The sequence below is a fragment of the Macadamia integrifolia genome, chromosome 5 (genome assembly GCF_013358625.1).
Source record: "Macadamia integrifolia cultivar HAES 741 chromosome 5, SCU_Mint_v3, whole genome shotgun sequence".
In the NCBI taxonomy this organism is placed as follows: Eukaryota; Viridiplantae; Streptophyta; class Magnoliopsida; order Proteales; family Proteaceae; genus Macadamia; species Macadamia integrifolia.
This window is the reverse complement of record NC_056561.1, coordinates 28,034,571-28,052,151: the sequence shown is the minus strand read 5'-3', so window position 1 is coordinate 28,052,151 and position 17,581 is coordinate 28,034,571. Positions and strand designations below refer to the sequence as shown.

At 36.1% G+C, this 17,581-nt stretch overlaps 1 protein-coding gene across 1 annotated transcript in view; it reads right to left on the bottom strand.

The window, feature by feature from the left end:
* The window catches only part of LOC122078409 (vesicle transport v-SNARE 13-like), a 9,210-nt gene extending 4,619 nt beyond the window's left edge, over window positions 1-4,591 (bottom strand). Inside the window, exons 1-4 of the mRNA XM_042644379.1 lie at window positions 4,357-4,591; window positions 3,891-4,007; window positions 2,759-2,817; window positions 2,484-2,672 (exon numbers count right to left, since the gene is read on the bottom strand). Coding sequence (XP_042500313.1) covers window positions 2,484-2,672; window positions 2,759-2,817; window positions 3,891-3,984 — 342 coding nt within the window. The 5' untranslated portion in view covers window positions 3,985-4,007; window positions 4,357-4,591. The remainder of the gene's footprint in view (window positions 1-2,483; window positions 2,673-2,758; window positions 2,818-3,890; window positions 4,008-4,356) is intronic.
* Between the last annotated feature and the right edge of the window lie 12,990 nt (window positions 4,592-17,581).

Genomic DNA, 17,581 nt, shown 5'->3' with positions numbered 1-17,581 from the left:
GAGAGGGGTGCCATCGGAAACGTGGACACAAGTGGTGCATGAATGTCTTCAGTTCGTGCCGTAAAGTGTTGGGTTAAATCTCGCAACGAGTGCAACCCTCGTGTTCAGTTGCCACCATTGTGTTTGGAACCTTGAATAGACTGTCGGTGAGTTTTGAGTGATCAACATATTCCTTTGAAACTTACAGGAAAATTTTACAGGACAGTCATACGACTAACTAATATGTACGATGCAGAATGTTGATCAATTAAGAAACATCAAATGATAAAACTCGATGTAGCTAAGATGAGGATGCTAAGATGGATGTGTCTTAAAATTACGAAGGACAAAGTAAGGAAAGGTCAAACTAGAGCTGATTTGGGAGTAGCCCTGATATATGATAGGCTCCGACAAAGTCGTTTACGGTGGCATAGCTGTGTATAGCGGTGGCCTTTAGATGCTCCAACATGGAGAAGTGATTTGATTCAAATTGACTAAGCTAAAAAAGAGCCAGGGGCAGACCTAAAATGACTCTATGAGCATTGGTGAGGAAAGGCATGCATAGCTTAGGCATTGTATCATGCATGCTTTGATGCTTAGAGCTGATTGAGGATAAGGATACATGTAGCCCCCATTTAGTTGGGATAAAGCTGAGTTGTTGCTGTGTGTGCGATGTTGATCAAAGAGTGAAGAAGAAGAGGACAAAAATAAAATTCAGGAAAAAATACTGTTTATGTGAGACTGATTTGGGTCAATTAGTTACTATTTTCTGTTTTGTCTTGGACAGCAAGCTATCCATTGAGACTTTTAGAAGACTTTCTTTGTCCAAATATTTGTTTCCTTTTCTTGAGTTTCCTTTTTCTTTATTTTCCTTTTAAGTTTGATTCTTCTAGTGCAAGGAAGGGACTTTATATGTCTTATGTTTCCGTTTTCATTTTTCTTTTAGTTTCCTTTTTCAATTTGTTTCCTTTTCCTCTTAAGTTTCTATTTTGTTTCTTTTCCTTTTTGGAGGCAAGGTTTATGCCTATATAATGTAATGACCCTGATATAGATCAAAGCTTGAAGATGAAGAGAAAAACAAGAGCCATAAAACACTGTTCACGTGAACAGTAACATTCATGTTACTGTTTGCGTGACACTGTTCACTTGAACAGTAGTTTGTGTTAAAATCTTCTATTTTTATTTCCTATTTAGTTTACTTTAATTAGTTTCTATTTTTATTAGTGAGCTAGTTAGTTTCCTATTTTATTAGTCAAGGAAGTTTCTATTTTGTAACTTAGGTTAGTTTTCTTTTTGTGTTTAGTTGTTAGTTTCTAATCTACTCTTACTTGGTTAGCAAGTTAGAAGTTAAATTAGAAGGTCTTATTTCCAGCATTAGTTTCCATTTTTATTATGTCTTTGTGTCCAAGAAATGTAAAGCTATTTAAAGCCCATCAATTATAATGAGAAGACAGATTTGAGTTAAACAAAAAAAGATGGCTTATGCTATTGTGCCGTGGGATGCAGTTGGGTGAGATGCCCTAGGTGAGATGCCTAAACCTAAGGGTGAGATGCCCATTCACTGATTCTTCTCCCCCTTCTCAACCCTCCATCGAATTCTCTTTCTTTTCTTATTTTCTTTTTATTTGTTTGTTGTGAAAGAGTGTTTGAGAGCTAAAACCAAGTGTATTGGAGGACATCTTCTCTATTCAGCCAGAATTTCAGATCCTGTCTGGGATTAGGATCACTTGTGATTCTAATTCTACATTAGACCCTTAAGATATCACACGCGATTTGAGATTATGAAAGAAAGTTTGCTTTGTTCATCGCCATTGTCCTGAGAGAGGCCGTGACTGAGAGTCTCAAAATAGAATGAGAGGCCATGACTAAGAGTCTCAAAATACAATGAGAGGCCATGGGTGAGAGACCCAAGTCTGAGAAAGACTACCATATCCCCTTTCCCTATCTCCTTCTTTCCCTTAATTCTCTAATTTTCTGTTTTATTTTTAAATCGATCTAAAGATTATTCAAAGGAGTGAATCTGCTGCAAACCAAGATCCTGCTCGGGGTTAGGTCCTTTCTGTCCTAGCTCTACTAGCTCTACACTAGTGTGTGTGTGTGTGTGTGTGTGTATAGAGAGAGAGGGAGATCATGGTTGGCATGAATCTAATTATTTGGAGTGATTCTTTTAGTTGATGCTCTTTTGAGGTAGTTTTTTTATGCAAAACTACCCACCTTAAGCCCTCAAAATCTGTCTCGATTATAAACAACTATACAAGTAATACTTGTATAAACACATCGCTGAAACAAAAAACAACTAGAAATGGAGGAAGCAAATAAATGGATTGGAAGAGGAATTTTGGAACATTATCAGCAATGAAATGTACAGTAAGAACAAATCAATCTTAGGATCTTCCCAACACATAAAAAATAGACAACAAACATGTTGAGCAATAAATGAAATATCAAAGGAAGTTTGAACAATATGCATGACCAGAAAACACTCCATACTGGTTCAAACATACCATCAGTGTATCAGCCATTCCCGACTCCAACAATTCATCTCGTGCAGCCTGATTAGCATTAGTGGATGTGATTCTCTTAACTTCACTTTTCAGATTGTTCAGATCAGACTTGTACTCCCTCAATTTTGCAAGGAGCATAGCCTTCACACTTGGCTGCAAACTTCTTGCCTCAAGGTCCATTTTCCTAATCTGAAGAAATTCCAAAATCAACATAACTTAGGAAAACAGAAAATTGCAAAGGAAAACTACAGGTAAGAATATGATTCGCACAATACCAAAGCCTCCGCATCTTCCAATCCAGCTTTAATTTCAGAAACCTTTTGCTTCTTCTGCTCTGCAACAATATAGAGATGAAATATAATCAACAACAACAAATAAGAAAAAGCCAGAAATATATAAATGAGACGTACTGGCCATCAACACTGATTCAAATGTTTGATCCCACTATGTTGAAAACCATCAAAAGATTCCTCGGTGGGTCATTTTCTAACAAAAAAATGAAAACATTTCCATATCCTTTATTCTATTTAAGGCAAATTGTACCCAACTGTTTCTGTTCTATCTTCAAAGAATATAAGGTATAAAACCTCAACAATTTCTTCCACAATATATCACCGTTTTTGTAATATATTAACATACATAAGATTAATGTTTTGGTTCCATTTATGTTAGTAGACCCAGCCCTAATGCTGGAAGAAAGGAGATGAATTCAGCATAGTGAGGTTGCAAACCAAAGGATGATGAAGAAAGAGTTCAAGGTATTTGAAGGGAGCAAATCAGTATATAAATGTTATAAAGTACTAAGTATAAAGGAGCCATGTTACAAACTATAAACCTGGAAACCCTAAATTCACAGGTAACATTCAAGACCAAAGTACAAAGAAATAGTATTATTTTTTGGATCTCAAAATCCCTAGATCCTATTTAGCCCTTTTGCAATAACCTGCTTTCATGTATCAATAATACTCAAAGTACTAGATTCAAAACATGACAAATGATTAAATAAGCTAAAATTTGAATTGGGGTGTAGTAGAGAAGTTGAACTCTAGTATCTCCTTTAAATTTCAGGTATTTTCTGATAAAGTACGAAGCAGTCCCAACTCAGTTTTATTCTATCAAGGCAAGTAACCAACCCATTATGACTCATAATGACAAGCACAAAGAAAATGCAATATAACCTAGGTCCTATTTTTCACCAGACCAAATTACCACAGAGACAAATGTCTATATCAATTGGCCAAATGGCATGTCAAATGGGTTTTTTTCTTTTTCTTTTTTCTTTTTTTAAGCAGCCAAAAAGAGGTCCTGCAACCAATAGAAACTGAAAACAAAGCTGAACTTACATATATCAAGCTAATTAAATAATCCAAAAAGGTTTGCAGAAAAATAAAGAGGCAATCTTCTCACCTCTCTCAAGAATACCAGCGGAGGTACATTTTCTCGATAGATTTGCCGATAGCTCGCAGTATTGGCGCTCGTATCCTTCAAATACCTCACTCATCTTGCCCAAAGATCACACTGACCCTGTTGAACCACAGTGATCCAGAGATCGTTAATTTCTCTAAAAAGATTAAAAGTCCCAGAATTCACTATTTAATAGCTTCGATCAATTAAATCATTGAAACCTAGTCCGCTCGCAATTACATAACTAAAGGGAAATCCCTTGCCTCCCTCGTCAAGTGATGAATAAAATCGAATTGTTACCAGATATTGGATCGATGTTACTGAAACTTGAGGTAATCAGTTGATCAAGATATATATATATATATATATAATAAAATTAAAGGAGAATCAGCTAATAAAATATGAAATGAAGGGGAGGGAAAGGAATGACAAAGACAAACAAAGAGAAAAGCTCAAAATGGCGACATACCAGAAGAATCTGCAGATCGGAAAACACGCCGGGAATTAAACTTTGCCTTGAAGATAACACCAGATTCCGATCAAAAAATAATTACAACCTTTACCGACTCTTACGAATGGTGACTACTTCACGCTCATGGCCTGCGGGCTTCTCTCTCTGCAAAGTAATTCTGCTTTTCTGACTCCGAGCGAAGAGGAATAGTCCTATAAAGGAGATGTCTCTCAGTTTCTGTATTGAACTATTCCGTAGATCCCGACACCGATAACTTACGAACGAAGAGGTAATTTGACGTGCCGTGTAGCGGTGTTGGGCCGAGTCTAAGCACGATATATATGTTATAATTTAGATTTAGTGGGAAGAAGAACGTTGTCCGGTTGCGTAAGGACAATAATTTAAGGGTGGCAATTGGTATGATATTCGATATTCGTTGCCGTACAGTAGATCAAGAGTACATACCAAAATCGTATTGCATCAAAAAATTCCTGATATTTCAATATTCATACCATATCAGTTTGGTACAGTTTTTATTCATACAAATACGGTGTCTTATTTGGTACAAATATGGTTTCGGTATTGGTTTCCACCCGATACTTTTGTCATTTTAACTTTTACTTTGGTATTTGGTATCGTATAAACCAAAAAAAAAAAACCATATTGTCATACAAAACAATATTGAATCTCCTTCAATGCGATTTTAGTATAGTTATTCAATACTTATTGGTTTAGGTATTTGGTATCGGAACCAAATTGACACCCTTAGCACCTTCAGCTGGGAGGGATTTTTTCAATCTGTAGGGAGCAAGGCGATCATTGCAAGGGGTTGTGTCTATGCATGAGGTGTAGGTTGCACGCGACTAGGCAAACTGTTTTTTCCCTAAAATTTAAGATTTTGGGAGGGGGATCTACAAATGAGCAGTGTGTAACGGATACTCCCACAATATCACATGGGAAGCATTTCAACTGTTACTTGCCTCAACCCTGTATCAACGAGGTTGTGTCTAATCACTAGGACTTATTTTTTCCTAATAAATTTTAAGAAGAAAGAACACTACCCGCTAGTGTGTGTGTCTACTCCTAGACATAGCGGTTTTGAAAAGGCCGTGTGCCCTCCCATTTGGGTGAGCTTCGATTCACAACCATGATCTATCTGATCTTCATTGGAGTCACTCAACCTTGGAAAGTACACTGCACCTGATGGAAGAGCTTATGACCCTTGAGACCCAAGCTACCATTTGTTAGAATCTTGAACACATAAGAATTGCTGAGAGAAAAATGTATGTGGATGTCGATTCTACCAAGTCTTAGAATGGTGGAGTCAATGTACTATTTTTAGTCATTAATTGGGCTACCTATAATCGGGCTAAACAGACCTTAAATGAGTTAATGAGACATTTATTTCTCATTGGAGTCACTCAACCTTGGAAAGTACACTCCACCTGATGGAAGAGCTTATGACCCTTGAGACCCAAGCTACCATTTGTTAGAATCTTGAACACATAAGAATTGCTGAGAGAAAAATGTATGTGGATGTCGATTCTACCAAGTCTTAGAATGGTGGAGTCAATGTACTATTTTTAGTCATTAATTGGGCTACCTATAATCGGGCTAACAAACCTTAAATGAGTTAATGAGACATTTATTTCTCAACATGCCTTAAATGGGTTATAATCGGGTTTTGAAACATGTCGGGATGAGTGAATAGGCTTTAAACATGTCAAATTGAGGAATTTATTAATTGATTAGTCCCCATCAAGCACCCGTTGGGTAGCACTCTTGCACCGAGAATGATCGAATGTTAGTCAGGGTATGTTTGAGCCTGAAAATTTTAATAAACCAACCAGGCCGATTTTGGGTGTTCCCGGTCATACTCAGTTGGGCCCACCTATGCAGGCTTGGAATTGACACCATGAATGAAACAAGGTAGGAGAGTGAAAGTGGGGGATTTGATCCCAAAACTTAGATGCTAAACTTGCAGTTCCATATATCATACTATCATACTACTATTAAAAAATACGTACTCCCTGTCTTTGGTATATTTTTTCAAAAAGACAAAAAGGATCAATGACATCTACCAAAAAACCTTTCCAATGGACCAAAAAACCCCTCCAAATGAAAGAGAAAAAAAAATCGTGGTGTAGAAAGGGGGAAGTAATTACTATGTATCAAAAAAGGACTGAAAAAAAAATCTAAATGGAGTAAAAAAAAATCTTGGAGTAGAAATGGGGAAGTAATTATTAAGGATTAAAAAAAAAAAAAAAAAAAAAAAAAAAAAGAAAAAAAAAAGGACTGGAAAGAGAGTGAATAATTATAGAGATATTTACAATGGCAAATATGGAGCAATATCCTCCTTTATGGTAGTAACGTTTCTCTCTGTCAATTGCGAGGGAAAAAAAAAAAAAAGATAGAGAGAGCGAGAGGTAATTATGGAGAGTGGGGAGGGAGTGAATTAATAACGTTCATCTCCATCAATTGCTAGGAAAAAAAAAGTTTCTCTCAATCCTCTTTCATCGATTTTAATAGTTTTTATAGTATGAAATTCCTCACTAATTACGCCATTACTTCTCTTAATTTATGACTGATAACTGGCCATATGAAATGTTGTAGGCTCATTGAGTTCACGCTCAAAATCCTCAAAAACCCATATTCCATCTTTCTATTTTTGAAATTTCCTTTGGTCAATTGGGTTTCCGAGTGGAGTCTTTTATGGTATTAATGGGGGTACAAAGATACCTATCAAATTGGAATTGAAAACTTTTCCAATGGCGACGATAAAGATGACAATATGGGAACGGAGCAGAGGATGCTCTCATTTTTCTCATCCAATCTTTGTTTTTTGTCTTGGATTCAATCACATCATAACTAAGTCCCGTTCCCTCCCCTTTCCTTCCATTGGATGTTGTCTACTTCAACCTCAGCATTGATAAGAGCAAGGGGTACCGATGGAGGTGGCAATGGTGGTCAAACCCAATGGGCTTTTCCCTATCACCCTAATATAACCCTGGAGCATGGTCTGTAACATTTGATTGAACTTTGGTTTGTAGATTTGAATAAGTAATTTTCTACTATTTTTCTTTTTAATTGGGTTATTTAGTTGTTGAGAGAACAATTGCAAGGGATTCTTGAGGATGGAGAAAAAGAATCATTGTTTCTGTCCAAGACTTGAGGTAATGAGTTTGTAATTATTTAGTTGATATTCTTAGGTTGGTTGAGAAGCGGAATTTCTATCAATACATCTATGTGACATTTGTGTTTATTATTATTATTATTTTTTTCTTATGAAAGAAAGAAAACATAATTTTATTAACTTAGGAATTGTAAGATATCAATGTTTCCACTTCTCAATTATTTTTTTTTTTCATAGACTTATGGGCAAACATGCCAAAAGGAATACCACTTGTTAGTAGCATTGTCTAGACCATAGTTTGTTAGGTACCTACCTAGTACGCTTACCTTAAAAAACTTGTACTAAGGGATTTGCCGATCTGATGTCGATCTATTAACCAAATGTTTTAAGGAGATGATTGATCAGGCTGGCCGATAATCGGTCAATTGAAAAATGACGACCCTATGTTAAGTAGTTGATCGGTCAGACTGACTACTCAGGCTGATCGAGCAAGCTAACGAAATAAGGTTAGGCTAACTGATACATGAAGTAGATCAAGGGTGAGTTCGAATTGACAAAAGTTGGTTTAAGGGGATTTACAAGTGTGTAATTTCAAGTGATTTGAATAGGTATACCTATTCAAGTGGGCTAATTATAAAAGAGTTTCAACGGAAAAGAAATGACATCTCCAACAAATCAAATAAGTTGAGACATTACCTTTCTTTTTTATCTTTTTAAATAGACTAGTCTTGGTCATGTCAAGTAGACTAGCAAAGACCATGACTAATCGTGCTTCGTTATGATTGTCTCAAAAGTCATTTTTTTCAATTTTCATTCATGGCAATCCCTTGTTTTGCCATAATTGATTGTAATAGGATTGTGTTCTTTTTAGATTGATTTTAATGGATTGTGCTCTTTTCTTTCTTCCTTGTGAGTTTGCTTTTCGTTTCAAGTCCTTCAAGCAATTGAGGCGCTAAGAAGTCTTCACTTTCTCCATTGTTAGAAGTCAATCAATCATATTTTATAATATTCTCTCGAGTCAGAACGACTATGACACACCCACACATTTCACCATCTACCATGTATCCGTTGCCGAGATATTAGCCAACAATACCCAAAACAGGGATTTCATCAAACATCCCAATTCTATTGTAACTTTCACCATTTGCAGCAAGTCTGCTCTAGAAGCCATTTTCAAAAGTTATTGTCTCCACGTTTTCAAATACATGACATGGTGGTTCCAAGTGCTAAATTGTAACTGCCAGTTTCTAAAATTAAATCGAATCAATGGTTAAACTAATAAAACTCTAAAATTCTCCTATATTTCACTTTTCCCAGTCTCTCATTCTTCCCCCCCCCCCCCCCCCCCCGCCCCCCTTAAAAATTGCTAAAGAATAAAAATAAAAATGAAAACGTTCCTTATATATATTAAACGATATAACTTACCTAATATACGCACATTGGTTTTTTTTTTTTTTAAATAAAATTAAAATTAAGGATCATTAAGTACATCAGCCCGATACTCTTCATAATCTCTTTCACTTATAGCTACCATACATGCTATAGAAAATATATAGTTCATGATTGGATGCTTTTCTGCCTCTTTGTGGTGGAAAGTTGTAGAACTTGAGAGATCATTGATCTTAGAGAATATGGCAAAATGTAGAAGTGGCCATACACCCTGAGTAGGATGTAGAATAAGATGAAGTAATTCCGTTATGAGAACCAAGCTGCATTTATATTCCATCCTCTAGTGAGTGTCATCTTCATTCCTTCCAAAATACCTTTCGCTTCCATGGTTTCTCTCTGAGTAGTTGTAGTAGGATTTGTATAGATGATCCTAAACTTACCCTAAAAGAGAATTCCATACGCCTATCCTGAAGCTGAGTTCAAAAGATTAGTTGCACTAGCACAAACCAAAATTGGATATAATAAAAAAGGGGTAGGAAAGCTTTTATTCAAGTTGGTCGGACCATCTGTATTGAGTAAGATAGTATCATTTAGACTCATAAGTTAAAGTTTGAGATAAGCAATTCATCTATTAATATTTTTTAAGACTAGAGTAAGGTTAGGACTAATTTTAGATATAATTATCTCATTTTTATGTTTCCAAATAAAATATATGGCTGTCGCAAAAGCATTTAAAAAACATGTAACGTCCGATCGACAGCTTCTTGTTGAGAAAAAAAAATATTTTACCACATGTACAAGAGAGATTGGATTCATATTCTGTAAACATAGACCGAGATGTCCAGCCATCCAAATGTGCGACAAAAAATCGTAGGTTATGAATAGATGAGAAATAGTTTTTGTTTGGCAAGTGCATATTACACAAAAGTAATCAATGTTCATCCATTTCCCCAGATATCTCATACTGATATTCCACTATAGTGGATTGTTCCACATCAAAAAGTGATGAAGCAATTTTGATTATAAATATTTAAGAAAATCTGGATTAATCACATGTTAATTTCAGCTTCAAATTCATTTATTTACCTTCTCACATATGTGCATCCAGCATTTTGATAACTTCTTGTAGAATCATCATTTTCCCACCCCTAGAGACACATTGAGCTAGGGTGTCAAAAAAGCCCAATTAAGCTGAACCCACCCTGAGCCCAATAAGGGTCTGGGCTGAGCTTTCATCCATAGGGTGGGCTAGGGTTAAGATTCAGGCCCAAGGCCAGTTTGGGTCAACCCAACCCAACCGAGCCTACCAAAACCTGTATATTAAGTACATAAGTATGTTAATAATCAGAAATGAGCACTTATAGAAAAAGTTTGTAAAAGGTTTTTCGTTATCAACAATCTATATATATGTGAAAACTTTAGTCTTTGACCTCTATAATGTATCAAGATCAAGCAATTAAGTTACCCATAGTTTGCAGTGCTCAGTGGAGTACCTATATGAGGGTTGGTCACTTGATCAACTCCTCTTAAGTGCATTGGGTGCTTGGGTTGTATCAATTTCTTTGCTTCCCAAGAGTGTAGCCTTGGGCCACTGTTAACCCCTCTATGGGTGAGTACTTGGCTCCTATGTGGGTCTACTTTGTAATAGCCAATATGCACTTGAACTTAAAAGAAAAAAAAACAAAAAACAAAAAACAAAAAACAAAAACAAAAACAAAAAAAAAAAGAGAGAAGAAAAAGAAGAAGAAAGTGACCAATATAAACTGGGCTGGGCTGGGTTGCGCTAAGCCCAACAATGTTGGGTCTGGGCTAAGATATCACAGCACGATATGGGACTGGGCTGGGCTTAGGTTGGGCTGGGTTCATACTGTGCCTAAGCACTTAGTTCTATACATATAGACCAGCAAAGAGAAAAATCAAAGAAATAACTAAATGATGATATGCAATATTAGTCAACCATAAACTTTGCATTTGTGGATGAAATACCCTGAGAAGAGTTAGGCACCATTTGACAACGTTCCGTTTCTGTCGTTTCTGTATTTTCTTGTTCCCAGAAACAAAGAAACAATCTAAAAAGCATTTGATAAAGTTGTTTCGTTTCACCCGTTTCTAGAAACATGAATCAAAATTTATACCTATTTACAATTCTAGAAACGATTTTGACGAAACAAGTCCAACTTGTTTCGTCATTTCTAGAAACGAATTTGAGAGAAAAAAAATGTTGTTATGCCTGATAAATCTCTCAATTATTTAAACCTAAAAAGAGGCAACCGAACCATCTCTCCCTTTTGGGCATCCGACGATACTATTGGGTTTTTTAGTGGCATTATGTCTGTAAAAAACTTTTCAAAAAATAGGTTTATCAAACACCAAAAAATCCATTTTTGTTTTCGAAAACGGGAAAATCCTTTTCTGTTGTTTCTAGACACAAAAACAGTAGAAACGTTATCAAACTGTACCTTAGAATGATAGTCCTCGCTCTTTAGGAGGTACCAAATAAATAACTACCGGAATCAGGATTTTGGGCAAAAAGATTCCACTAACCTGTAAAAAGCGAGCCTAACCCTTGAGGTGCGGCCCGATGATGAACAACAATTGTTTTGTATTAGTGGTGAAAATCTAATTTACAATTTTGTATCATATGAAGTAGTTTTTGGGGAATGGTCAAAATACCTTAAAAGGTTGACCGGGTTAAAATTGGCAAAATGACTTTCAATCATTTGAGTTAGATTTATAAAATAGAAAAAGGAGAGGGCTCCCTAAAAGACAATGTGGCCTCACACCAGTATGTGAACCAGTGGGAACACTAGTATAAGCATCAACAAGGGTGGCATTTCCACCTTTTGCTGGGATAGTTATTTTACCCCCCATCGTGTCTAAGCACAGGGGCTACGCTACCTTTTAGGTTTCTTTTTTTCAATAGAAAATATGATTTTCATATGATTAGCTCTAGGCTAGACTAAGGGTATTAATTGGTAGTGTATTTGGTATGATTTTAACATACCAAGAGTAGAAATTGAAAATCGTACTGTACTCAAAGATTAAAGTATCGGTATCGGTCGCCGTATCGGTCACCCAAAATTAAGATACGTATCGGAGGATATCATATCGTATCGGAGATACACTAAGATACGGTAAAGATATACACATAAATGGATAGGAAACATTTTTTTAAACACTTTTGTATAAAGAATTTGTTAAAAAAAGGTATTGATAACATGTATTATGCATAAACACTAAATTGAGGGTATCGCACTAAGAATTCAAGGTTTGTAGTTGTCCCATAAATGTAAAATCCTTGTTCCCAACCTTGATTTCCACTTTAGTTAGAGAGAAATATGGTTGGCAGCAACTTTGGAGCAAAAACCCCTCAAAAAATCGTGTTTTCTGAAAACTTACCCATCTTGGCCATTATATGACCATAGCACACTGTATCAGTATATACCGATATGTACTGATCGATACATACCGATACTCACTGATACATACCGATCGATACATGCCGATACTCACCGATACGTATCGAAACATACCGAAATGTACATTTCACCTCGATTTTATATTTTCCATAGAGTTGTATCAGTGCATATCACATCGTATCGCATCGTATTGATGTGTATTGGTGGTGTATTGATGCATATCGGTATGCAACGTAAGATATATATCGATACGAAAGGATTTTAAAAATTACATGTATCATATCGGTGTGTATTGTATCGGTTGGCTAAATTTAAGATACGTATCAGAGGGTATCGTATCGGTATCGGAGATACTTTAAACCATGATTGTACCAAGAAAATTTGGGAGGGTATGATTTCGATTCGGTACACCAAGGTCTTTATTCAATATAAATATGGATTTCGTTCGGTGCTAAAACAGTTTCGGTATAGTGTTTTTGCCATGGTTTTTGCCTTATATATATAGTCGATAATTTAGTATTTCAATATGATATTTGGTATGATTTCGATATTTTGGTACAAACTTCAGTTCGATATTGGTAATTTAATTCAGTTTGATATGTACCAAACAATATTGTTTTAAATACATATCATATCTTGGTGGATATCTATGTCCATCAAACCTGGTAGTTCCAACCAAAATATCATGCACCTCCCTCCAAAAATAAAAAATAAAAAAATTTATTTTCTCATACCGAAATTATAGCAAATCTCCTTTGATATGATTTTTTTTTTCTTGACGAAAAAGGAAAAAAATGCATTAAGGTAAAACCAGAATGTATACTTGCATCATAATCATTTGTTAAGCAAAAGTTTTAAGGAAAGGACCATGTCGTTGGTAGGGTTAAGCCAAAAAATTGTGTTTGGAATGATGTCATAGACATCTATAAAAACAAGGGATGATGCTCCAATACCACGATTTAATATGATAAGTCAGTATGAATTGAAATTGGTTTTTGGTATCGGTAGGGAATGGACACCCCTAGGCAGGACTCCGGAGTGTGAAGAAGCCCACTTGGATTTGACTTTGTCTAGGGTCCTCAATTTTTTTTTTTTTTTTTTTTTGGTAGAACCTAGGGCCCCCAATCTTGTAGTGGTGATTTGATGTATGCCTAAATTGGGCTTGGCGATACTTCTTGGATGGCCCAACAAACTGGGCCTAACATTCCTGATCGAGATGCCGAATGATGGCAACCTCCAGTACCATGTAAAAATAAAAATTGAATGATTCTTCTCGTGGCCCGAATGGGAAAATTTCAATTCTTTGTCCCAACAACTCTTATAGTCTTATGGTCAGCATTTCCATTGTAGCTTAGGAGCTTAGCTAACCCTAATAGCTTGCCATTCACGCTTGTAACTATTGCTGCTCCCAACTTTGTCATCTCGACCCCTCCATATTATACCCTATGGGATGTAGTGGTGGTGAGATGCCTTGAGCTCAGGATTCAAGGCTGATCCCATGATAACATCGCCCAAGAGATCCACCCTTTCCCCTATAAATACTAGTGGTTTGGGTCCCGGTTGTTCTGATGAGGTTTTGGATCAGAAGAAAAGGAAGCGTGGCACTCGCGGCATTGCTGAGGTTGATGTCGTGGTGGCAGAGTTGGATTGGTTCCGAACTGCTTGAGAGCCATCTAAAACACTTCATAGGTCTCCCCACGCATCCAACCCAATCTCATTAAGAATGTAAAGAGGAGGACAGTTCCAACTCAAGGATACTCTAAACAAGCACCTTGTTTAGCTAAAAGTTCTGCGGCCACATGACCTCCCTATGACAATTTGAAATCCATCAAAAGATAGAATTCATGTAAGCTTTAAAGTGAACCCATTTTTGGCTGAAGCACCATGGGATATTTTGATTTTGAATACTAGATACGATAGAACTTGCGTCATATTCAACCGACAGATAATTTAACCATTTTCCTCTGCAATCCGGATTCCTTCAAAGAAAGCAAAAACTCCGTTGTATGGTTGGTAGACATACTTATACAAGAAGAGAAACTACAAATCTGTTCCCCCCAATTAGATAAAAAATACCACTTATACCCGGATGGCCTAGATTTCCAATTGAGCACCCATCAATATTCATTTTAGTCTAGACCCACCATATAGGAAACTCCCCAATAACCTCAATTATATAACACTCAAGATAAAAACCTCTATTAAGATGTAGCAGCATAATAAATTATATATAAAAAAGAAATAAAAAAGAATTATAAAAGAGACCAAGTTTTTTATCTAGGGGCACACCCTGTGTCTAGCACAGAGATCGTTCTCAGGCTGATAAAATTTACCCGAAGAAATAATAGAAACAACCACTTCATAAACTGCTTTGAGAGATGAGCTCATAGCTTTTCTCTTCCACCAAGAAAAAGGGTTTCCAATATCATTAATACCCGACTAGCGAAGCGAGAAAATGTAAGAGATTCCTTCCAAACCTCCACACCATAATCACAGTGCAAAAAAATGTGGCCAATGCTTTCAGAGCTCGGATATAGTTCACATCGAAACTAAAGGCACAATCTTCTCTCCCTCCTTTGACATAACCTTCTAGTTCACTTGGATATTTAGGAATGATATTCTGTTTCAAAGCAAAAAACATAGTCCGTATCATAAGGGGACTGAAATAATGCATCCTTAAGAGAATCACTTGCATGTTATAATGTCTTCCTTCCCTTTTATCATATATTAAAACACTCGTAACCCTGTCTGTTAATCTATGATACTCCTCATTAAAGGAAGACATTATAATTCTTAAAATTAATTTCTGTGGCTTTAATGGATCATGGTTAGGGGTGCAAGTTTGGCCCTGATGGCCCGAACCCGCTTTGATCCCGAATGAGTATTGACTCAAAAACTCTGGCCTTGAGGGTCGGCTGGACCCTGAGATTTCTGACCTTGAGTCAGGGTCAGGGTGGGTAAGAGTTGATATCTTTGGCCCATCCAACTTGCCTTGAACCTGGCCCTGATTTTTTTACCCTGAGTTTAGGCATTGGTTTTGGCCTTACCGGGCCTTGGTTTTTGCCCTTGATGTTGACTTTGGATATTTTGTTTCCTTAAGATGTTCTCCTCTTTGTTTAACATGACAGAGGTTTTGACATCTTCAGATTATTTACCTTATTAAGATGATCTCTTTATTTATTATGATAAATAATTGAATTTTTTTGAATTATTTGCTTTCTTCGGATGATCTCCTCTTTGTTTACTATAATAGTTTGAGTTATTTATATTGTTTTTGAATGTTTGCTTTAGGATGTTCTCCTCATGATAAGTAATTTCTGACTTTGTATTTTTTATTTTTTAGTTATTTCATATTTTGTAGGGTTAGGGTCAGAGTATACCCAGCCCTTGATGGAAAACCAGGGTCAAGGTCAATCAGGGTCAGGGTCAGGGTCAGGGTCAGGGTCAGGGTCAATCAGGGTTAAGGTTAGGGTCAGGGCCAATCAGGGTCATCTCGCCCCAATCCTGAAAAATCAGAGCCAATTAAGGCAGGTAAGGGTTGGGCTGAACCCTGAAGGGTTGGGCCTAGGTTGAAGTTTTACGACCCTAAGTCAGGGTTAGGGTGGGTTTGGGCCTAGTTAAGGGGACTTAGGGTTGGGTAGCCATATTGCACCCATAATCATGGTTTTATAGGGACCCATAGGTATCAAAGATTAAGAGAATGCTCCAAGAGTTTTGCCTAATTTTGTATAAATTTGTATCGTAAACCGAATACAAATAGGATAGAATTAAAACCAGCCCAATTATAAATTGATAAAAGAAACCAAATCCAAATAAAAAACTTAATCAAAATCGATATTTTCTTATTAGTTTGGTTACGGTTTCACCATTCTCACACCAAAATCGATTCAACCCAAACCAAACCAAACCAAACCTAACCAATCAATTGACACCTATAGCTAGGGGGGTCAAATGGTTAGTTCGGCTTGGCTTCAGTCTAGGAATGAGGGAGACCAAAACTAATCCTTTAAAGAACTTCGATTTTTTGTTGGTTTTGATTTTGGTCCGGTTTGATTTCAATTTATTTTGTTTTTTCAATATCGGGTTAATACTGATATAGATTGGTTTATTATCGAACTTTAACCATGATGAAATCTTACATTCATAACCTGTAGTGACGAAATTAAGATTTCACGAAAACACTTTAAATTTGTGACGAAATCATGGTTTATCATTGTAAGAGAAAGATGACTAATATTGAAACAAATGGATAATTAATTACTAAGAAAATAACTAATATTGAAATCACAAAATAAACCCTACTATCAAATCATTCATTTAACTATCCTACTAACAAGAAGATCAATGGAAGCATTATTACAATTTACAAATCAATTTCTCCATTCATAACCTCATATTTATCGATTTGTAACAATTTCTCTTATAACAAAAAATATTCTCATTAATATTGTAAAAATATGAATAATCAATTCACCTTTTAATAACTTCATAATCACTTTTTTTTTTTATCGGTTTCCATTGGTTTGGATTTGGTTTGGTTATTAGTCGGTTTGATTTAGTGTCTCAATATACCTCAGTCCAAAATCAATCCAATAATTAGCTCAGTCCAAATTTTTATTCTTATTGATTTTATTGATTCAAATTAGGTTTTGACACCCCTACCTCTAGCTACAACGAGCAAAGAAGCAAAGGATGAAGACCTGAACAACACGGGTGGATAATATGCAAGTTTTTTTTTTTTTTTTGACAAATCATGGTTTGCAAACTATGATTTCATTTGGTGCACAATCGTGTACCATACACAACCATGCACATAACCCTTTTTACCATAAAAGCAATAATTATCCTTAAATTAATCTTTGCTCGGCCGGTTCAGATGAGTTGATTAGATTGGGCCCACATATATATAAAAGTTTAGCTTTTGTTCTACATCTTCACCTTGTATTATCTAGAATCTTTTCCTTGATTCTAGGCGATTAAATGCAAGTCAAGACCCTCCGGCTTCCCCGCATCTACAAAACATGAAAAAAGCTCACCAATGTCAAATCAGTAGATAGATGTATCTCACTCTATAAACTTCCAAGAAGCTGCTGACCTTACGTGTTCAGATTTCACTATATCAGACATTAGGGTTTTGGGTGGGCTCACTTCAGTCAATAATTTCTATTAAATCACAATTAAAGTATTAAACTCCCAAGTTTAAAATCCTATGAAAATAAGAGTGTCAAGGTGGTGGGATACCCCCTCATGTGCTCACAGATCCACAAGGAAATATTCAATTATAAAGAATAGAGACATTTAT